At 36.4% G+C, this 24039-nt stretch overlaps 1 protein-coding gene and 1 pseudogene across 7 annotated transcripts in view; both read right to left on the bottom strand.

Moving 5' to 3' along the window:
- CNOT4 (CCR4-NOT transcription complex subunit 4) overlaps nt 1–24039 on the bottom strand; it is a 136838-nt gene that overhangs the window by 37330 nt on the left and 75469 nt on the right. For 4 of the 7 annotated variants that reach the window (XM_038559457.1, XM_038559456.1, XM_038559459.1 and 1 more), the window contains 4 exons: nt 21889–21975; nt 21047–21148; nt 20207–20332; nt 17146–17279 (listed from right to left, as the gene is read on the bottom strand). In XM_038559457.1, the coding sequence (XP_038415385.1) occupies nt 17146–17279; nt 20207–20332; nt 21047–21148; nt 21889–21975 (449 nt within the window). The remainder of the gene's footprint in view (nt 1–17145; nt 17280–20206; nt 20333–21046; nt 21149–21888; nt 21976–24039) is intronic. The other 3 variants (XM_038559458.1, XM_038559460.1, XM_038559462.1) reach the window with 1 other exon arrangement.
- On the bottom strand, nt 6036–11785 carry LOC111090374 (annotated as a pseudogene).

The raw sequence follows: 24039 nt of genomic DNA, 5'->3' as shown, positions 1-24039 counted from the left end.
AGACCTTGGCAAGTTTTGCCAGAGTAACGAATGCAAATTGGATTGATCTCACAAATGGGATGACTTGAGCTTTGCTCAGGTGACTGGGATGATTTTGTTTGCAATGGAACATTTTCAAGGCTGGTTTCCTCTGTTTTTGACTTCTGCAGACTCTAACTGAACTTTCCCCCCTTTCCATTCCCATAATGGAACAACCCATAAATACAATCTACCAAAAACCTTTAATGGACTTGCCTGTAGCATGCTATAGTTTGCTTCTTCCAAACTGTAGTTCCTCTATTATTCCTGAATAAACTTATCTTCTTGAGCTTGCCTAAGTTTCTCATTTTATTTATGGTCAATAATTGTTTTAGGTCTTATATTTAGGTCATTGCTCCATTTTAAATTTTTGAGTATGGCATTAGGTAAGGGTCCAACTTCATTCTTTTGCATGTAGATACCGTTTTCCCAGCACCATTTGTTGAAGACTGTTCTTTCCCCCTCAGAATGGTCTTGGTACCCTTGTTAAAAATCATTTGACCTTGTATTTGACAGTTTATTTTTGGGTTCTCTTTTCTATTCTACTGGACTATATATATATCTGTCTTCATGCCAATCCCACACTGTTTACATTATTGCAGATTTACAGTTATGTTTTAAAATTACTAACTGTGGGTCCTCCAGTTCTATTCTTTTTTCAAGATTATTTTGGCCATCTGGGGCCCTCTGAGATTCCATGTGAATATTAGGATGGGTTTTTCTATCTGCAAGAAACAAACAAACAGACAATACATCACATCACTGGGGCACCTGGGTGGCGCAGTTGGTTAAATGGCCAACTCTTGGTTTCAGCTCAGGTCATGACCTCAGTGTGGTCAGATCAAGCCCCAAGTTGGGCTCTATGCTCAGCATGGAGTCTGCTTGAGATTCTCTCCCTCTCTCAACCTCTGCCCTTTCTGCTTATTCTCTCTCTAAAGTAAGAAAATAGATCTTAAAAAAAAAGGGGGGGGGGACACCTGGGTGGCTCAGTGGTTGAGTGTTTGCCTTTGGCTCAGGTCAGGATCCCGAGCTCCTGGAATGGAGCCTGCTTCTCCAAGTCTCTGCTTCTGTCTCTCTCATGAATAAATAAAAATCTTTAAAAAAAAAAATCACTGGGATGTTGATATGTAATGCATTGAATGTGTTCCAGTTTTGGGTAAAAGTGACCTTTTAATAATATTGTCTTCCAATCCATGTATATGGGATGCGTTTTCATTCATTTATGGGTCTTTAATTTCTCTCAGCAATGTTTTGCAGTTTCCTTGCAGTTTTGTATAAATCTTAAGCTTCCTTGCTTAGGAATTCCTAAGTATTTTATTTTTCTGGATGATGTAGTAAATAGAATTGTTTTTGTAATTTCCTTTTCAACTGTTCATGCTCACATACAGAACTAGAACTCATTTCTGTGTGTTGACTTTGTACCCTGTACTGAATTCATTTATTAGTTCTAACTTTATTTTGTGAGTGGGATTCCTAGAACTTTCTACATATAAGACATACTATCTACAAAAAAAAGATAATTTTACTTTTTCTATTTCTATTTAGCTGTCTCTTCTTTTTCTTGGCTGACTGCTATCGCTGGAACATCCAATAATGTGTTGAAGTGATAAAAGTGGGCATTTGCCTTGTTGCTCATCATACAGGAAAAACTTTCACTTTGACCACTAAGTATGACGTTCACTGTGAATTTTTCACATACAGTCTTTATCACGTTGAGGTAGTCTCCTTCCTAGGTTAATTGTTTTTGTCATGAAAAGGTGAATTTTGTCAAATGCTTTTTCTGCATCAGTTGAGGTATCATGTGATTTCTATCCTACATTCTGTTGATAGGACACATTAAATTGCTCATATTTTTATGTTAAACCATCTTTGCAATCCAGGAATATATCCCCACCTTATCATGGTTTATAACCCTCTTAATTGTGCTAGATTTTGTTTGATTGTATTTTGTTGAGGACTTTTGCATCAGAATAAATGAGAGGTATTGGTCTGTAGTGTTCTTATACTGTCTTTGGCATTGGAACCAGCCTAATGCTGGCCTCATGGAATGCTGGCCTTTTAGAATGACTTCCAATTTTTGGGAAAAGTTTAAGAATGACCAGTATTAGTTCCTCTTTAAATGTCTGGCAGAACTCACCAGTGAAACCATTAGGCCCAGGGCTTTTTTCTTTGTTGGAAAATTTTTGATTCGTGATTTGATCACTTTAGTAATTATAGGTCTGTTCATATTTCCTATTTCTTCACAATACACTTTTGGTAGGTTCTATGTTTCTAGGGCCTTGTCCATGTCATCTAGGTTAGCCCAGGTGTTGGCATACAATTGCTCATGGTACTTTCTTATAATTCTTTTTGTTTCTCTAGAATCTGCAGTAATATCTCCACTTTCATTTCTGATTTTAGTAATTTGAGCCTTTTCTGTTTTTCCATAGTCTACACCTAACTAAAGGTTTGTCAATTTTGTTGATCTTCTCAAAGAACCAACTTTTTTTTTTAGTTTCACTGGTTTTCTCTACTGTTTTTCTATTCTGTTTCATCTTTCTCTGCTTTAATCTTTACTTCCTTCTGCAAGCTTTAGGTCTTTTTTTTGTGTTATTTACAAAAAAAATCTTTCTATTTCCTTAAGTTGTAAAGTAACATTGTTGACTTTGGGTCGTTCTTGGTTTTAAATGTAGACATTTATAGCTATAAAGGTCCCCCTTCACACCACCTTTGTTATTTCACGTAAGTTCTGATGCTTTTTCATTCATTTCTAAGTATTTTCCAACTTCCCTTGTGATTTTTCTTCAATCCATTAGTTGTTTAAAAGTGTTAATCTCCACAATTTTTTGAATTTTCCTGATTTCCTTTTGTTAATGATTTCTAACGTTATACCACCTTGGTCAGAAACAGTATTTGGTATGGTATCTATCTTTTTAAATCTGAGACTTAATTTGTGGCCTAACATATTATCTCATCCTGGAAAACATCCAGGTGCATTTGAGAATGATGTGTATTCTGTTGTTGGAGAGAGTGTTATGTATGTGTCTGTCAAATCCAACTGGGTTATTATGTTGTTCAAATTCTCTCCTTATTAGGGCACCTGAGTGGCTCAGTCAGTTAGGCATCTGCCTTCAGCTCAGGTCATGATCTCAGGGTTCCTGGATTGAGCCCTGCATCAGGCTCCCTGCTCAGCATGGAATCAGCTTCTCCCTCTCCCTCTGCCCCTCCCCACCACTCGTATGCTCATGCACATGCTCCCTCTAAAATATATTAATTTAAAAATCTTTTAAAAAAATTTCTCTGAAATACTACTCTGCCATCAAAAAATGAACTATTGCCATTTGCAATGACATGAATAGAACTAGAGGATATTATGCTACATGAAATAAGTCAATCAGAGAAAGACAATTATATCATTCATATGTGAAATTTAAGAAACAAAAGAGGATTACAGGGGAAGAGCAAAAAATAAAACTTGATGACATCAGAGAGGGGGACAAACCATAAGGGACTCTTAATCATAGTTAACTGAGGGTTGCTGGGGGTGGGGGGGTGGGGGAATGGAGTAACTGGATGATGGGCATTAAGGAAGACATGTGATGTAGTCAGCACGGAATTTTATAAGACTGATCAATCACTGACCCCTACCTCTGAAACTAATAATGCATTATGTTAATTGAATTTAAATTAAAAAAAAAAACACAGTAGATAAGTGGTGGCCAGGGGCTGGGGTGGGGTGGGTTAGAAATAGCTAAAGGTTGGTAAAAGGGTATAAACTTTCAGTTATAAAATGCATAGGACTTGAGGATCTCTGTTGTATAATTAAACACTCTGTTGTATAATTAAAATTTGCTAAGAGTGTGGAACTTAAATATTTTCACCCCCCCCCCCAAAAAAAGGTAAATATGCGAGGTGAGAAATGACACAAAATAAAGAGGTAACGTGCTGTAGTGGGAAAAAATTCTCTTTACTGATCTTCTATGTGGTTATTATATCCATTACTGTGAGTGGGGGTACTGAAGTCTTCAACTTTTATTGTAGAACTATTTCTCCTTTCAATTCTGTCATTTTTTTCCTTCATATATTTTGATGGTCTGTCATTAGGTACATAAATGTTTAAACTGTTCTATCTTCTTGGTGTATTAATATACAATGTCTCTCTTGATGTAAAGTCTATTTTCTCTGACATTAGAATAGCCACCCATGATCTCTTTTGTGTACTATTTTCAGGGATTTTCTTTTCCCATTCTTTCATTTTCAACCTGTTTGGGTCTCTTACAGTTAGATTATGTATTTATCCATTCTACCGAACTGTCTTTTGATTAGAGTTGAATCCATTTATATTTAGTTACTGATAAGGAAGTAGTGATTATGCCCTTTATGCCATTTATCTACATGCCTTAAACCCCCCTCCCCTAATTTCTGCCTTCCTGTCCTCTTTTGTGTTTAGCTGATATTTTTCTAGTGAAATGCTTAAATTCCTTTCTCATTTCCTTTGTGTGTACCTTAGAACTATTTTCCTCATTATCAGATATTAAATTATATTTAACATCCTTGTTATAATACTCTAAATTTATATCAACTTAATTTCAATAACATACAAAACCTCTGCTCCTTTACACCCAACTCCTTTTAGCTTTTACACTAATATACCGAACCTTAAATATGGTCTCTTTAATCACGTAGGAAACAGAAAGTACAGTCACAAGCCATAGTTACAATCACACTAGCTTTTATATTTGCCCATTTATCTACCTTTACTAGTGTTCTTTCATTTCACCTTGCAGGACTCCCTTGAGCATTTCCTGCATGGCAGGTCTAGAGATCAGGAACTCCCTCAGCTTTTGTTAATCTGGGAATGTCTTATTTTCTCTCTCACTACTTAATGACAGTTTTGCTGGATAGAGAATTCTTGGTTGACAGTTTTGTCTCTTAGCACTCAGAACATATCAGACCACTGTCTATTGGCCTCCAAAATTTCTCATGAGAAATATACCCATAATCTTTACTGAGGATTCCTTGCATATGATGATTCACATCTGCTGTTTTCAAGATTCTGTGTCTTTTTTTAAAAGATTTTATTTATTTATTCATGAGAGACAGAGACAGAGAGAGACAGAGAGAAAGGCAGAGACACAGGCAGAGGGAGAAGCAGGTTCCATGCAGAAGAGCCTGATGCAGGACTTGACCCTGGAACTCCAGGATCATGCCCTGGGCCAAGGCAGGTGCTAAACCGCTGAGCCACCCAGGGATCCCAGTGTCCTTGGTTTGTTCAATAAAATTTTGATTTGACTTTATTTCTTATTATGAAGTTTTGATTTGATTATAGTGTGTCTCAATGTTTGTCTCTTTGAGTTAAATTAGAGTTCCTCAAGGTTCTCGGATGTTTATATTCATTTCTCTCATCAAATGTGGGAAGCTTTCTGCCATTATTTTTTTCAAATATTCTCTTTGCATCTTTCTCTTCTCCTTCTAGAAATCTGACAATGCATGCATATTGCTGGTCTGCTTGATGGTGTTCCACTGCACCTTTAGGCTCTGTTCATTTTTCTTCCGTCTCTTCTCTTTGTGTTCCTCAAACTCATTAATTTCCATGGTCTTTTCCTCAAGTACACAGATTTTCTTCCATCTAATCAAATCTGCCTTTGAATCCTCCAGTGAATTTTTAAGTTACTGTACTTTTCAGATCCAGAATTTCTTTTTGGCTTCCTACTTTATCAATGATTCCTTTTGTTCATACATTTTTTTTCTTACTTTCTCCACATCTTCCTTTAGTTCTTTAGCAATCTTTAAGAGAGTTGTTTTAAAAGTCTTTGTCTAATATACCTGCCATTGGGTCTTTTTCAGGGACAGTTTCTGTTGATCATTCTTTTCTTTTGAATGGGCCATATTGTTTCTTTTATATGCACTATGGTTTTGTTTTGTTTTGTTTTTTTGAAGATTTTATTCATGAGAGACACAAAGAGAGAGAGGCAGAGTCATAGGCAGAGGGAGAAGCAGGCTCTTGTGGGGATCCTGTAGTGGGACTTAATCCCAGGACCCCGGGGTCACGACCTGAGCCAAAGGCAGACACTGAACCACTAAGCCACCCAGGTGCCCCTACACTATGATTTTTTTCCTGAACACTGGCCATTTGAGTCTAGTAATGTAGTACCTCTAGAAACTGGATTTGCCCCCTTCTTCACTGTTTGCTTTTTTGTTGTTGTTATTTTATTTTGCAAGCTGTCTCTGTGCCAAAGATCAGCCTTAGGTATAAATTTAACATCTTCTCAGGTGTCTTCTGAGCTTTTCTTCGGCTATGCACAGACACTAAGTTTCCTCATATATGCAGCTGTTTTTGAATGTCCTCGTCTTTAATATCCAGCACCCAAAAGGAGAAAAAAGAAAAGCTGAATGGGGAAAAGAGGGGAAAGAATCCTGGCAACAACGGCTGCCTGCTCTTTTGTGTGCACCTCTGTGATCAAAAGCAGTAATCAGCAATTAGAGCAAATATCCTCAATATATGAAAGATAGGGTCTTTTCGCCTACCGTGGCTCCTGTCAGCTATGTGCAAGCTGCTCCAGGAGTATGTGCACAGCTGCCTGCCACGTGGCTTGGGGGCAGAGGATAGATAAGCTGCTACCACCTAAAAGCTGAAATTGACCAAAATCCACCCAAGTCTTTCCAGAGAATTTATAAGCCTTCAACAGATTTCAGAGTTCCAAATTAGTTACATCAGACAGAGGCTGCCAGTTCAGTAGCTGTCCAGGTGGGGAGACGGATTCCTGGTGCTACCTACTCCTACTCCACCATCGGCCCCAAACTCACACTACTCTTATGACAATAAAGACCTAGAAGTGGAGGAAACAGAAATAATGGAAACAAAAGGATGAAAGCAAGACATTATAAGAGGAGAACTGCAGTATCTTTATCTCAGTTCAGGTTCTCAGCCACCACCATTAAAGAGCACTAAAGAATAATTTTCAATATAGGTGAGGTTAGTCTTGCTAACATCAAGGGCAATATATGAAAATACTGCATTCAGAATAAATCTTGGTAATGTTTCTGGATTACAACTAATTAGAACATATCATCTAGTCCATCTTGCCAAACACAGTTTCATAACTAATGATACATAGCACTTGATGCGTTACCTCAGAAAGATTTACCAAAGATGCTTAAAAATTTCTAGATCAGTGTCATGAAACCAAAGAGCTACTAAAAAAGAAAACCAGGATTGGGGCAAGGTTATGTTCCACTACGTTTTTTTTTTTTTTTTTTTTTATTGTTTTATGTTCCACTCAGTTTTTAACGTATTTTTCAACTTATCTTAAAATTAACTATTCACGAAATAAAGGAAAAACTTTAAGAATAAAGATACAACTAAAATTTGTTTTTATTTCCTATGTGGGCTGCAAAAAGTCAATTATAGTTAAACCTGCCATTGTAAGTGTAGCCTGATCAGTGCAAAAGAAGAAAATACAGAGGGGAGAATCCCTGCAAATGTATGTGCAAGCTCAAGAGAAAGAAAAAAATATATTTACAAACTCCAATTGCAATAAATGTGAATTCCTTGGATCTCTACTAACTGGACAGGTAACAGTTATCCCAAGGCTACCACTAGGAAGTTAAGAGTTCTCACAACTTCCCTAGCACTGGGTATTGAACTTCCTTCCTCATCAAGCTGTGTTTCCTTAAGCTATAGTCGTATTAAATACTTGTTTTACATTCAAAATCCACCAACCCATTATCACGCCAAGAAGGTTAGGAAAGAAAATAAACTTTTAATAAATACCACATTTAATAGGGAAGACAGACATCTGTTCCATGAAATGTACTATTCTCTGGTCAAGAACTGCAAAGTCCTCATAATATCAGATGAAAGACTAGGTACAGTAAGATAAACTGCACAGGGCTTTTTTAATTTAAAAACAAGCAAACAAAAAGTCTACAGGTTTTCCTTAGTTTTTTTTTTCCCCTAGGTCAGCACAAAGTTTATTAGCCACTTCTGTTCAGAAAGATGCCTTTCTGAACAGATCTACTCCTCTAACATAACCAGACAGGAAACACCAAAATGCACAGGGGCCCCACTTTCGTTTGCGTCTTTATACTAGAAGTATATCCTAGAGCAATGGTAGTTGTCTCCTGGGGTTCCCTGGGAATGGCTCTGGAATAGGCTCCAGCTTCAGTTCTGGGCCCAGGTTTGGCTGTGGCATTCTTTGTGCCACCATGCCTAGTGTGGGGTCCAGTGCTGGCCCCAGATCCAGTCCTACCTCTAACTCCAGGCCTAGCTCTGGTCCTCATGCTATCCTGGGCTCTAGCTTTAGATGAATCCAATTCTAGCTTCAGGTTAAGCTCCAGTGGTTTTGCAGCTCATCCACCTGTCTACTTTATCCTGGTGGTAGGACTCAAAAGTCTCATTCCAGGGGATTTAGGGGTAAAGGAAGTATAGCATATTCTCAGTACGCTCTCCCTCATTAAGCAGTTGGTAGTGCTGGATGAGTTGGGTCAGCGGGAGTGACTACAGTACCTCTCTGCTCTTGGGTGGCCAGAGTAGATGACCTTATCACTCTCCTGATATTCCACCCTGGAGCAGGTAATGTCCCTTTCCAATGTTTCACTGAAATGTAGTAGAAAGGTACCAGACATGGGTCGTCTTCTTCGGCAGCTAGTGGTCCTGGCTCTAGCTCAGAGAGCCCACGATGTGGCCATCATTCCAGATTCTTCAGGAGGTCATGTACCAGTTCAGGGTTTTGTACAACCATGTCCAGAACAGTAACTTGCATGGGGGGCGCAGGGGGGCTCTCCTGCTTAATAAAGTCAGCCCAGGACAACAACGTACCCTCAATCCTCTAGTTCTGCCCAAACAGCTTGTCCCTCAGCATGCTCAGCTGCTCCAGGAGATGGTCTCGGGCAGTACAAGGGAACTGCCAAATGAGAGCAGGGCCCAGCAAGCGCCAGGAGGGCTTTGGGCAAGGGGCTGGAAAAGAACTGCTGATTTTGAGGATTTGAGCTGAGCAGACTGAACCAGAGAACCATGGCCCAAGCATATGAGTAGGTTTCTGTTACAAATAATCACACAAATGTATCTGTTTTTAGCTCCTGCTTCAGGCCCTGGTAGGTATATCCAACCGTAAAGCTGGTAGTATGCAGTTCCTCTGTCTCCCTCAGCAGCCCCTACTGCTGCCCTTTCTGGAACCAACTGAATGTTGCTCCACAAGAGTCGAGTAGCCAAAATAACACATTAAACTCTTACTCTTCCCCTTCTCAGGGGCCAAAGTTTTCTGGTTTGAAGTAAAAATGTTGAACTCCTGGAGACCTTGTAATGAGGAGGATTCCCATCAATGGGAACTCCTGTAGTCAGTGACCCACTACCTTCCTGGAATCCCATCAGCAGCCGTGGAGGATAGTAAACTTCCTCCCACTCCTGAAGATGAAGGGCTGATGGGGAGTTGGGGCACACAAAGCTGGGTTTCTACCACAAAGGCTTTGTGAAACAGACACTATAGCAACTCTGTGAACAGGACCTTCCGCCGGTTCACCTCTGTTCAGAGTCATCCTGATAGTTAACCAGGTGACCCAGTCCCTTCAGCTCTTCCAGCAGCTAATACAGGTGAAACAACAGCTTTGCTCCAGCCATGAACACTTCTCTAGCTGTTCCATCTGTGGTCCAAATGGGCTCCAATGCAGGCATTTCACTGCTGGACTTTCCTCTAACTCTGGCTGTAGCTTGAGTAGGGCAGGTAATTGGCTTGACGGTGCTTTAAAGGTATCCAACACCTCCTTTTTCCTTTTGTCCAATTCACGGAGTTCCCTCCAGAAGCTGCTAATGTCTGGTCTGATGGGATCTAAAGAGGACATCCTCACTGGGGCTGATATTCTATCAGAAACAGAAGACACTTTTGTGGTCTTTCATTTGGCTGATGGATTTCATCAGCTTGTCCAACTTAGCCCTTAATTCCAGGTTCCAGGATTCAGTCTCCTGCTGCTGGCTCTCCACAGGTGCTTTGAGGTCTGCCTTTCCTTGCTCCGACTGAGCCCTCTAAGCCTGAATCAGAATTAAAGAGATTAAACATCATTTCAGCCAACTGGGTAGGGCCTTGAGGAAAGGCCTGACTGTCCCAATAGAATTCTCACAAGTTCTGCTGTAGCAACAAGTGCTTAGCGTCCTGGCTGCAGCAGCAGGCATACTGAATTCATTTGGTCCAAGAACTGAAGGAATGGCATGTAAGCCTTGGAATCACCATTGCCCAGTAATAATGCTGGAGAGAAAGAGAGATCAAAACACCGCAAATCTATAAATACCACACAACTGACTGAGAAGCACTGGATTCAAGAGGAACTAAGCAGTTCTATAAAGTGAGTCTCCTAACACAATGAAGATCTTTCCAGAAGGCAATGCTGTGTGTGTAAATGTTGGCAAATGAAAATTTGTAAACATGTAACATCTTCATATAAATAATCTGAGGTTTTTTTTTTTTTTAAGTTCCAGTCCTTAATAGTTCAGAAATGTATGGTGAGATTATAGATTTCTCAGGAGTAAAGATTTTTAACTAACTCAAAGGTTGGAATCCAGTGCTATGGGTGCTTAAAAAAATATGTATGTGTATATTTATTATTTTGAAATATAGAGTATATATCCAGAATCTGTTTCTGGAGATGCTGATTCATTTCATCTAAACTGCAACATTTGGTATCTGATGATAACTACACTAGAGGAATCAAAGAAGAGTACTGTTACTAGATTTTAGAGCTAGAAAGAATCATTAATATCAAATTCAAATAGTTTTACAGATAAAGAAACCACAATTCACAACTATTTGCAAGTAGGCAGTTTGACACAGTTACACTTCTAACTTGCCCCAAAGACATTGCTGGAATTTGACTTCCTTTCTACTTGGTAGTGATGCCAATCAAATTCCTGAAAATAGTCTCTTGGTGACTTTTTAAAATTTGCAACATAAGATAAGTAGTTACATAGAAGAAGGATCAAAGAAAAGACCATTTTCCAGATTGGGAGTGCGACAGAAAAAATACTGGGAAGGTCTACTTCTCATGTTCATCACATTGAAAAGACAAAGTCTCCGATTGTGCTAATTATGGTTGCATTTCGGAAAGAAGGTATAACATAATGGACATTTCCAAATTTCACTGTCATGCTACTATATATACAAAGACATATGCACATTGCTCCTAAATTAAATATTCCATATTCATTTAGAAGACCTCATTTTAGTTTTTCATGCTTGCCTGTCTTAAATAACTGAGATAAACATTTGCTACTGCAAAGGACAAATTTACGTTACAGACAGATAGCTTACCTTTACAGAGTTTATTTGATATAGGCCTCAAATATAGATGAACATTTCAAGTATTACTTTAGTACTAAAATATATGGCACAATGTGCTATTAACATGCTAAGAAAAAAATGGGTCAATAATCTGGACTGACTATAGTTTGACAAATATGCTTTTAATTCAAATTTTCTCAGTAACTCTAGGATCTACTGCTCATGAGTGAAAATAAATGTTGTGATTACTAGTAATAAAAAAATTCAGTTATTCTTAATATTAAAGTTGAAAGATAAACATCCACCATCCTAAATATATAGGCTGTGGCCAGCTTTCAAAAACAGCAAGTAAATCTGTCTCCATCTATTCATTTTAATTTTGTATCACAGTAATAAAGGTTGATGTTTTAAAAGATACTGTATCCTTAAGTTGAATTTAAACATATCATTGCTTATTTGAGGTGTCTTCTAAGAAATAAGGGCACTTTATCCATCCCCCCACACTCATTACACGCCATCCTCTGGAAAAAAATACCAGTGGCTTTCTTTTTTGAAAATATTCTACTCAGGTGGAACAAGACACCAGAATTCACTTACTAGTTTTCCAGTATGTATGTCTACAAGTGCAGTAACTTTATATTTCCAAATACACACTGGGAATAAAAATTCTTAAAAGAAATAAGAAAAAAGACCATGAGAACAAAGGTCAGAAAAATCTTATAGCTCCCTAATTTTAATATATTCAATTTTAGCAAATCTAACTAATTCATCTACTTAGTTTACGAGTAAGTAGCCCTGAGTTTCATGCAAAACAAAAACAAAAACAAAAGGTAGAGAATTGCAAATCATTAACTATTATAAAAGAAGGAATGCCTTTCTGAGGATCCATTTTACAAAAAAAAAAAAAAAAAATGTAGGCGACCTCTCATGGCCCTTGTCCATAGTTTGAGAATAACTGCTGAAATCACCTAAGTATCAGCACACACCAGTGGGTCCTCTATCCAGAAAAATGTATACATGCACACAAAATTTAATAAAATTTCAGAAGAGTTCACAGATGTACTGAAGCCTATTCGTGATTTAACAAGCTCTACCTTAGATTATTTTCAAGAGTCTCTGGACCACACCTTTTCTAAATTGTACCTATGATGTCAGGGTAGGAGAACAAAATTCACGCAGTGACCGCTCCCATTAAACTGAACAAATAAGGACTCTGATTATGCCTGCAGTCTGATTTGATTTTTAATAAAGATAGTCATGTTTTGAAAACGACATGCATTTTCTTTTGATGTAATAAAAACTGACAAAGTCCTATAGTCATTTTCCTTTCACCATTTCTTTAGAGCTTATCCTCTACTGCCACCAAACTGTGGTTTACGAAACCTTTTGCTTTAAACACCATTAATTCCTTGAATGTACAGTATATCCAATTTATCCTGAGATAATAAGTCTTACAAATGTGAGATCTTCACGGTCAAATTATGCATTAATTGTGACATAATCTCCTTTAAGTCAATTAGTTTGACTCACGTTAGAGTTTTTGATTCATGTCAGTCTCCTTTAAGAGTTTTACCTCTTCTAGACTGAGCAGTGGCAGAGTGGGAGAATGAGCCTGGGCTTAAAAGTGGCAGCAACTTTGGTCAGGATCTAGTCTATCACTTATCTGTGAATTATTTAAACTCTGAGATTTGCCAGTCCCAGTTTTCCCTGCCAGTAGTAAGGTAACAATGGTATCTACCACACAGGACAACTGAAACTGAAAGGACACAAAGACACCAACCCTCTTCTTACCTAAGTCTGAAGGTGAACATCCCCACTCCTTCAATGGTGGCTTGTCTAAGCCACAATATTAAATCATAACTACTTACCTTGAGTGATCTATATACCCAATAATCTGCTCTCCAAATTCTTTATGTAGGCCTACTTACTGTCCCTGGGCACGGCAGTCTATGTAGTTACTATTCCTTTCGCAGTTTTCAGTTGGGACACAATGTCACAATCTAAATGAAGGTATTTCAAAGCCCCATACTTAAAAGACCAAGTCTTTAAGCATCACTACTGCATGGCTTCCTTATTCCCCATTCTCATCATTTGTATTCATCATCTCAAAGTAACTGATTAATATAGAAAAGTAGCACGTCTATACTCCATCTGACTAATATACTCTGGAATGCATCATAATTGGAGCGCTGACACATACCCTTTTATAATTTACTGTTCATTTAAATGAAACAGGAGTAAGACATACAACAGAAACTTCAACTATATATGTGTTTCAGGACCATGTTCAGTGAAGATTCAATAGCTATGTATGATATTCTTAATATTTGTATTCTGGCTTAATTAGAAAAAGAGGAAGCTACATTTTAGGTTTAGTGTCAGTTGATAAGGTTCCAGGTTTTGTTTTCCTGCAATTTTTGTTAAAGCTACTATTCACTACATATAAATATCAAAACGAGACAGAAAGAAACTGTTCTTTTTCTTTCTCCCCTAGAAAGCTTATCTTGAATAAGAAAAACGTCTCTCTTGGGTAGGACCATGAAAAAAGAGCCATACTATACTGTTCATCTTTCTAACTTGAAAAGTCTTCCCTGTGAGAAGAAAATTTACCTACAAATTCATCCCAACCACTATACTCTGTATAATGACAAAGTGGAAATGGAGACCAAAGCAGACCTTGAGTAATATTGACAATCAGGTAAATTCAATCTTTTGCAGGGGCTGGCATGGAAAGAAAACAAGCTATAGGAGTTGGCCAAAATAAGAATTCTCTCCACCTTGAGCCATCACTTATCCTTAAATTTGGGGGACCTGCATTAAACAAAAATAACCCTTCTCCATCCCCAAAGAAACCTTCCTCTATCATGTAGTTATGCAAAGCACAGGTAACCGTGTCAAAATTTATTCTGGTCTTGGCTGAGGTTCAGTAACACTGGTGTTGGGCAGTCATTAAACGAGTACAGTTTCTCTTCCTTTTACTCCATGGCATCCAGGACAGTCCCCTCCTGCTACAGCAACAGTTATAAAGGTGTTCTAACTGTACTTTATATGAAGGCAAAGTCAATAATATATTAGTAAATCTAATAGTAACTCATCACAAAAAAATAAGGATAAACTAAATACTTGTTATAAATGCCAAAAGGACACTTGGTAAATTTCAATTTTCACTTTTCACCTAAGGAATAAAACTACATATTAACAATAACATGGTACTTTCATATTGTGATTAAAAATACTTATCTCAAATAAATCATCAAAATCACACTTACAAATGAATAAAACACTAGAGATAGCCTTATAAAATAGGGAGATAGCCCTATAAAGAATGAGACAAGGATGCCTAAGAGCACCACTTTCTAACACTGGTCTTTTAATTTTAACCCTCAGAATTCTCAAGTAGGAAGAGGTAGGTGGTGGTGGGAGGTGCAATACAATAAAACAGGAAAAACACCAAAAAATTCTTCCTGAGAGACACAAAAGACTTAGAGAGCTATAACATGCTAATGGCTGAGAACACACAATGCTATATTGCAGAAGAGAAATTCTTCCAAAACTGATTGATAAATTCAAGTATTTTGAAACAGAAATAGACCAGTCAACTAATTGGGGAAAGTCAGTTCTGTATAATGCACATATAACACTTAAATACATCAATAAAACATAACAAACATGAATTCACAATCTCTAAGAAGTTCATTCACTCTATTAAATACAAAATAAAATAAGACAGCTTTTGAAATCAAATTGGCAAATGTGCAGAAAAAAGTATTCAAGGAACTAGGTACCCATAATATTTGACTGAGCAGTCCTACTTCAAAGAGCATCAAAGCTATAGCCAAAATGTTTATATGAAAAAACGTTTATCACAGTGTCATACATAAGAGCACCAAAATAAAAATAATATACACTGGCAGGATGTTGGTTTAATAAATTTCAAATGCTCATGTATCACGAAATACCATGCAGCCATAAAAAATTATATGATTTCATGACAAAGGAAAATATATTCATAATAATGAGTATTAAGTTTTAAAATATAACAAACCAATGTATTTTGTCTATATACACATTAACAAGAAGGAAAAGGACTACAAAGAAATACACACTGCAGAAAATATATCAAATCATTGTCAGTAAAAAGGTCTTGGTTATTGAGATCACATACAATATTTACTTTCTTCTGTATGTTTTTGTATTTTCAAATTTCCTTAGGTAGAAACATATTACTTTAATATATGAGAAATAAAAAATATTATCTCAAAGAAATCATCTAAATTTTAAATATCTGGTCTTTCTTCTGTATGTTTTTGTATTTTCAAATTTCCTTAGGTAGAAACATATTACTTTAACATATGAGAAATAAAAAACATTATCTCAAAGAAATCATCTAAATTTTAAATATCTGATCTGAATTCTCTAGGGGCTATGACCCCAGAATTGATTATAATTAGAATGAAATTTTTAATGAAAACAGAGATGTATATAAATGTTAAAAGCATCTGAAATAAATTTTTACTACAAGAACCCCATTTTTATGTGAAGCACTACTGATTTAGCAACCAATGAGGTAAGTAATAGAATATGGTTCTTAATAAGACAAACATACAGGAGTAGAAAGGAGTAGGTACAGAAAGATCAATGGAAAGGGTCAAAGCTTCTCATCCCAAAAAGATTTCTTCTGGACTTATCTTTAATTCTTAGCTTTGATTTATCAACAAATTTTACATAGTTTACTATACAGTAATTTTGTTTTGCTCTGTGGCCTTTTATATATATATATTTATAATACACATATTTGTACACATGCATATATGTGTGTGTATATATAAACAAATTTGAATAGCCTTTTAAATCATCTTTACCATCAAAATGAATAAACTTAACAAAGACTTCAAGATTTAAGGAATAGGTAGTTGAAGAAACTGACCTGACAATAACACATGTAGTTATTCTTAACTATATTTGAAAAATGGCCCTTATATTACTTTAGTGCCATAGACGCTAGACTTTCACAAGTAACAACCAGACATTTAGAATATCACTTAAACAAATTTAACTTTGGAGTAAATTTTTTAAAAAAGAAAATCAACATATCTAAATGAATTACAGCTATTTACTTTAAATGAATTCATTTTATAAAAATTAAACTTACCAAATTAAAAAAATGTACAAGATCCTAACACAACAAACTTAAGGAACATTCAGGATAGAATACACCCACCCCCATTATTGTTTTTATTAATCATACCATTTTCCAACAGGCCATAACCAAATATAACCCGAAATGTGATGATCACCATATCAGAATAAGACTCAGTACCTAAGACTATAAATTTATTTAAACATTGACATAATACAGATCTACACAAAAATAAGTTGTTTTGTAAGATTCTGAATCCTCCTCATGCAGAGGATATAAGATGTTAATGACTCCTGCAACTAGAAAACCACAAATATTTGCGTCCTCAACATACAATGCTTCAGGTAATTCCCACTCCCCCTTTCACAGTTTTTTCCCTCTCATTATAAAAAGGGGGATTCAAATCCTTAATTAGGTAATAAGAACCTTTCAATAACCAACATCCCTTAATTTCCTTTTTCTCAAGGAGGGTGTTCCCAGGGTCCAGGGCAGTCTGCAAATCAATGCAAAGGGGGAGCCATCAAGAGGCTCATCTGAAGTATTACCAGGGAGCGGCAGGCAGCAAACATTCAAACCCAGAAACTGTGACTCAATATTTCCTATATAATGCAATAGTTCTGCACACATGATAGATATTGTCAAGAAGAATTCTGCCTGAAGAAGATGTAGAATGGAAAGAGAGGATCAACAGACATAAAGGTAAGTAAGGTGTCTGATTATACTAGTATCGGTACTTACGTATCATACCTCTGCAGTGGTGTCACTTTGTTCTTATTCTTATCAACTGAACCCGTAGATAGTTGAAGAAAATTAGGGTTTAATTTATATAATTCTTGAAGTAGTTTCTGTTCATATTCTTGGTGCTTACCCGCCTAATGGAAGAAGAAATTAAAACTGCAGTGGGGTTCACAGAGTGGCTGGTATAAAATGACTTACTTTCCGAATTATAAGATACCCTAAATAAAGCATATATGGGCTTTTCATGGCATTTGAGAACCCTGTGAGGATGATGTCACAGAATTGCTAGACCAATTAAAGTCCTTCCAACAAATCTATGATATATACACCATTAATTAAGGATTTCATCAACCATTTATTGTGCAGAAAACCAAATTAACAGACTTTTTTTTAACAGACAACTTTTTTGCCAGCTCAAAACACTAGAGGCCCTTTTAAACCTATTTCCCCATCTTTCATGTAAGAATGAAGTCTTCTAATCGGCCATTACAGAATTCTGAAGATCACCGAAAATAACTAATTTCTTTTTTTAAAAGAGATGAACACATTGTAAATAGTACACAGATTATGAGTTTTACTACATTTTTCATTATCTTGACAATAAGTAAAAATCCCATTATTTTGTTTTCAGATAAAAATTAATGTATTTTAAACTCTAGACCTAGACAAGGGGCTGGCAGTTTATAGCTAGCTCCTTTGTTTTTAAGATTTCATTTATTTATTTCACAGAGAGAGAGAACACAAGAAGGGGGAGCAGGAGAGGGAGAAGCAGGCTCCCCACTGAGCAGGGAGTCCAATGTGAGGCTTGATCTCAGGACCCAGGAATCATGACCCAAGCTGAAGGCAGACGCATAACTGACTGAGCCACCCAGGCGCCCTGCCCCATCCCCGACCCCTTTGTTTTTATAAATAAAGTTTTGTTGAAACAGTCATGCTCATTCATTTACTAGCTGCCTATGGCTGGTCTCTGGTCCAACAGAAAAATTGAGTATTTACTAGAGGCCAGAAAGCCTAAAATATTTACTAACTGACCCTTTACAGAAAAAAATCTGCACATCACTGCTCTATACACAACAAAAAGATATCTGTATTTACTGTAGCTGGTAGGTGTGTATCAGAAGGCAATGTTACAAACATTATGGAAGAAATGAGGCAAAAACTGCCTCTGGAAATTAGTCACACACAAAAATAAATTACAGTGAAATTCCTTTGAATAACATTTTACTATCTGCATGTATATCATAACTGAAATGACATTTTTACTTACCTTCAGGACTGTTTAATTATTTTAGAAGTGTGTTCTAACTAGATGTTATGGGAAAACCAAACCAAGAACAGGACAGATCAAAACAAAAACAAAACAATAAAAACAAGCAAGGGCAACATCATTTAAGCAAAGATGACTGCATCCTTACACTCAACAATGAATGCATCATGCCCTGTTCTGAGAGGGCTCCTGCTGTTTCAAATGGATCTATAAATATTTCATACGGTACTAAATTCTGAATTATGCAACAATAAAGAAAGATCTTCTGACTTTTGCCGTGATATAATCTGTTTAAATTTCCTTTCTATGTAGAGGAACTATCTTAATAAAGAAACTTCCTTTCAAAATAATCTTAAACTCACATAAAGAAGAGCAGATGAATTTATCATAACAATATGAATTCTGAATTATTAAGAAAAATACAGTTAGATGTGGATTTACACCTTTAAAATACGAAAAGCCTTGAAATTTTTTTCTACAATCAATACTTCAGGAGACATTGTGGCTTTCATTAGTAACTAAGAGCTAAAACTAATACTCAAATCATTTTACAGGGGCAGTCCACAAAGGTTAAATCCCATTACAAGTTAGTTCCATAGGACTGTCTGTCCATTTTTGTTTACAATTCAATAACACTCAAAAATGAGATAAACTAGGGTTTAGACATTCTTTGAGAGAAATTTTCAATATAATATAGCATGAGTGGTACATATTCTCTACTTGTCAAAATTTATATTGGAATGGTTCCACCTTAGATTCTATCCAAGAATGTTTCACCCAAAAAATGAAAAAAATTCAAGAAGCACTTATTAGATAAAAAGTAAGGCATTTGTCCCCATTAAATGTCATAGAGACCTTATTTTAACACAGTTTTTGGATCATAAAGAAATACGATCAAGAAATTCCAATGAATTGATTATAATGAGACTTAAATCTGTAGTAGCTCCAAGTCAAAAAAGGGTAATATTTCATTTTAACAATGTGCTCTTCACAGAGACCCTATTAGACTTTCTCTAGGTTGACCTACAGAGCCCAAGATGGCATTCAATGCTCCCCCCACTTCTAAATGAGAAGTATTCCTGCAAAAGTCCATAGCAACAATCTGACATCCTCATCTATAAGAGAGAAGTGCAGCATTGTGCTTTGGTATAATCCTTATTTAATATACATAAGGTCAACATTTTTACTTATAAAGATATGTTTATAATACTATAAATTGAAAGGAGACCAGAGAACAGGAAATCTAAAAAACAACATAGGATAATAAACCTTCAATTCTCCCTTCACAGGACACTGACTCAGTGTACACTTTCATGGGGAGAATCATTTTATAAAAATGTTAGGTTATCAGCAACATTTGATAGGTTGTTCTTTTCTAGCATGTTCTGTAAAGAGTGGAAATTAGGAAGGAAAAAACTTTATAATTACAGTAACCCACTTTGCTTTCATTTTGTTTATATTCCCCCTAAAGTAGCATTAAAATGCTTTCCTTGGTTCTGATTGTAAATTCCTTTCTTGGATAGGTATCAGTATATTAAAGACTCTGAGAAGTCCTGCAGGAAAGAAATCTATTTATCTTCATTAATCTAGCATTCCAAACTTGATGGACTACAGACCCAGTTTCATTATAACAAGATTCTGTAGAACAGACATTCCATGGAACACTGTATGGAAGATGCTACTTTAATAATAATTTTAAAAAATTAAATCCCTAGTTTTTGCTTTTACAATTTTAACTTATAGAGAAAGATACTCCCTTTCCTGCGAAGTTCGTAATTCACATTAATTTACTACCTGCATTTCCTCTTTTGTGAAGCTGGCCGCCTCATCCCCCAATTCATGTAGATACATGCAGTCAGGCTTTGGGCACTGCATATTCTTTAAGAAGTAACTGCAGTATTTTGTTGTACCTAGAGATGCCTGCAGAAAGAGTAGGGAAGGGGAAAAAAGGACCCAAAATGTGAATTGACAGTAAGAATTTCCTTGTTTGGTGTTTTCACTTCACCTCAAATGAGGCACAGACATGATCAAAGAAGTATGCTTCTCAATACTAGAGAACTAAACTATTACTAGCAGGAATTACTAATATGATGCTCCTTTTCGAAGAACTAAAGAAAACACTTCAGTTAGGGTTTCCAGAACTTGAGTACCCAAATCATCACCCCTAGAGATCAGAAGACATGTACAAAATCCATTCCATGTTACAAAACTTAGGCACCCAAGAAAACAAATTCTTTTTTCTATTTATGCCATCCTTTTTCCATCTGTATAAAGGATGGCTTAATGTAACCCTTTACTTAAACCTGAATTGATCAATGGCCAAATCTTGAAGAATGACAAAGCAGAATCATTATCTATTTTTGATAAGAATACCAGGTCCTATTTTCACAAAATAAGATTGTGTGTAAATACAGGATATTTTTAAAGATGATCACCTAATAATGAATGTGTTTATTCCTACCTACATAAGCTGTCAATAAACAAATCAGCTCTGATAAGTTAGTTAGTACAGATGCTTAAGAAGCAAATCTTCAAATATACTCCCTCTAAATGTGATATGTAAATGGTAGGCTCTCCCCTATTTACCACCTTTTCTCTCGTCCCCCTTAAAGAAAATCAAGAGGACCATATTACCTTAAGTGTTCTGCCATCTACTACCACGTTGTTGACACACTGTATGGCTCTGAGAGCATCTTCTGACCGGATGTAGGTTACGTAAGCACTGGCACTTGGACCCTAAAGTGAAAACACACGGTTACTAGTTTCAAATTAAAAAAAAAAAATTAAAAACCATTCCTTTGCACCCTGCCTAGGGAATTCTAAAGGCCTTTACTACTACTACTACCATCAATGATAATAATTAGAAATACTAGTAGTTTTGATTAAACCATATACTAGCTCTTCTTAAAACAATCATAATTATTGAATTTTATCTGATTTTAAGTAGACTAAAATACATGCAGATAAAGTATCACCTGTGGATTTGTATTTATCTTTTGAAAGTCATTTGACAGGCTTGTCAAGGTTACAACAAACTTTGAAAGTCAGATTTAAAAAATAAAGCTTTAAGACATTTTGTCAAATTATGGTCTCCCCAAAATAAATGCAGTTTGCAAGAGTATTCTAACTGCTGATACCAGCATAACAAAGATGCTCTACTAAGTTTTCAATATTTGAAAATAATTGGAAATCATCACTTAATTATTACACTGTGTGATAATGGACTCAATTCCCTCTCCCCCTCAAACCATCACCTAAACTTTGTATTACTATTTCTTACTACTATTAATTCACTGTTAAGTCCAGAAGTCAAATGAGCACCAGAAATTCCCCCATCCCACCAGCAGAGGTCACTACACTGCTTAAATCCTTGACCTTTAGGCTTTCTCATCACAGAAAGCAAATTTTCTTTCTGAACTGCCCAGGTCAAGCCTAGACCATAGGGAGGAAGAGCAAAAGTCTCTACAATTAGTTACCTGTGAGCCTGCATATGATGTGCTATTATTGATGACAACTTTATGTATTTTACCAAACTTCCCAAAATATTCTGGTCGTTTCAAAACCTATAAAAGAAGAAATAAGGTATAATGTATCCCAATATTCATCAATGTTCTCTTTATAATGGGGGCATACAGCATCCCCCTTCAGAGAAAGGAAAATAATTTTTAAAGTTTTCTTTTTCTTTCTTTCCTTTTCTTTTTTTTTTTTTTTTTTGGTTAAGATTTTATTTATTTATTCATGAGAGACACACACACACACACACACACACACACACAGAGGCAGAGAGACATAGGCAGAGGGAGAAGCAGGCTCCCTGCAGGAAGCCCGATGTGGGACTCCATCCTGGAACTCCAGGATCAAGCCCTGTGTCAAAGACACATGCTTAACTGCTGAGCCACCCAGGCATCCCTTTAAAGTTTATTAATAAAAACTTCCTAATTACAATCTGTATGGTTAACCTACAGGAAATCATCAACAGAGTTTAAAAGTTACTTTTTATTGGCCCATTACATGGAAACTAAGATTCTCTAAGTTTGGTATTATCCACTATGTTCTAATATCTGCACCAATAATACGTGGGATCTTATCTTCACAGTGTTCTTAACACCAAACAGATCAAATATCTTAACCACATTTTCATTAACAGATGATCCTTATGAAAAAGTAATTCTCAAAACAATGACCAAAATAATTATGTATTAAGCAGAGACAGAAACTCAAGAACAGACATACAGGACAGTCTTTACTCATTAATCTATTCTATATAACATTTGATATATTACATTAAAGCTACAAATAGCAAATATGGTAACAACGTTCCTCAACTTTAGGATTCATGCTTTATCACTTGTGTACGTGTGTACTTAGCTTCTTTGTGTCAATTTTACCACTTCTTGATCATCTGTTTTTTCCTCCCTTCTCCTGGTAAATAACATATATGTAATGATGGATGGAAAAAAATGAGGAAAACAAATTTATATATTTCTTTCAATCTATTATGTGATTACTTCTCAGTGGTTATTCCCCCTCATACCCGTGTCACCTCCTCTACTTTGTGATCACTACAAGCATTCACTTATCTTCTCTTACAGACTTCACACTTTGGCTAATTTGACCAATATGTAACTTGATACATAAATCTTTCCTGTAATTTACAACTACTTCAAAATTAAATTTTGAAAAAAAATTAAATTTTGTTCTTTTCCTAGAATTTATCTACAGACCTACTGTTCCTACAGTCTTCCCAAATAGCAAGGTCTCTCTCAAGGAAAACTTTGAGTGTACTTGTCCATGTGTGTGCAAAGTATTCGTTCCACTCTAATTTGATAACATTCTCACATACTTACAGCTTAGCTAATATGGTCTGCATAACAGAATCAAAGCTTTGTGAGTCTATGGTTGAGGTATCATTAATCCTTAACAGTTTTCAATTAATAATTTAAAAAAAATTTATTTACTTATTGAGACACACAATGAGAGACACAGAGAGAGAGAGAGAGAGAGAGAGAGAGAGAGAGAGAGAGAGAAGCAGATCCCAGGACTCCAGGACCATGTCCTGAGCTGAAGGCAACTGCAGAGCAACCCAGGCGTCCCTCAATTAATAATCTTTTTAAAGACTTTATTTGACAGAGAAGGAGAGAGAGACCACCAGCAGGGAGAGCAGCAGGCAGAGGGAGAGAGAGAAGCAGACTCCCTGCTGCACAGGGAGGAGCACCATGTGATGGTTCAATTCCAGGACCCTGGGATCATGACCTGAGCAGAAGGCAGACCTTAACCGAATGAGCCATCCAGGTGCCCCAATATCATTATTTTTACCACATTTTACTTTGGTTCTTTTTTTTTTTTTAAGATTGTATTTATTTGTTCATGAGAGACACTGAGAAAGAGCGAAGCAGAGACACAGGCAGAGGGAGAAGCAGGCTCCATGCAGGGAGCCTGATGTGGGACTTAATTCTGGGACTCCAGGACCAGGCCCTGGGCTGAAGGCAGGCGCTAAACCGCTGAGCCACCCAGGGATCCCCTACTTTGGTTCTTATAAGTATAGGGCTGTTCTGTTTTCTACAGCCAATTTTAATGGATTATAAAATGAGGTGACCATATTGGTTTTCAATCTTTTTTCCACCAAA

Source organism: Canis lupus, chromosome 16 (genome assembly GCF_011100685.1).
Source record: "Canis lupus familiaris isolate Mischka breed German Shepherd chromosome 16, alternate assembly UU_Cfam_GSD_1.0, whole genome shotgun sequence".
In the NCBI taxonomy this organism is placed as follows: Eukaryota; Metazoa; Chordata; class Mammalia; order Carnivora; family Canidae; genus Canis; species Canis lupus.
This window is presented reverse-complemented; position numbering and strand designations above follow the sequence as displayed.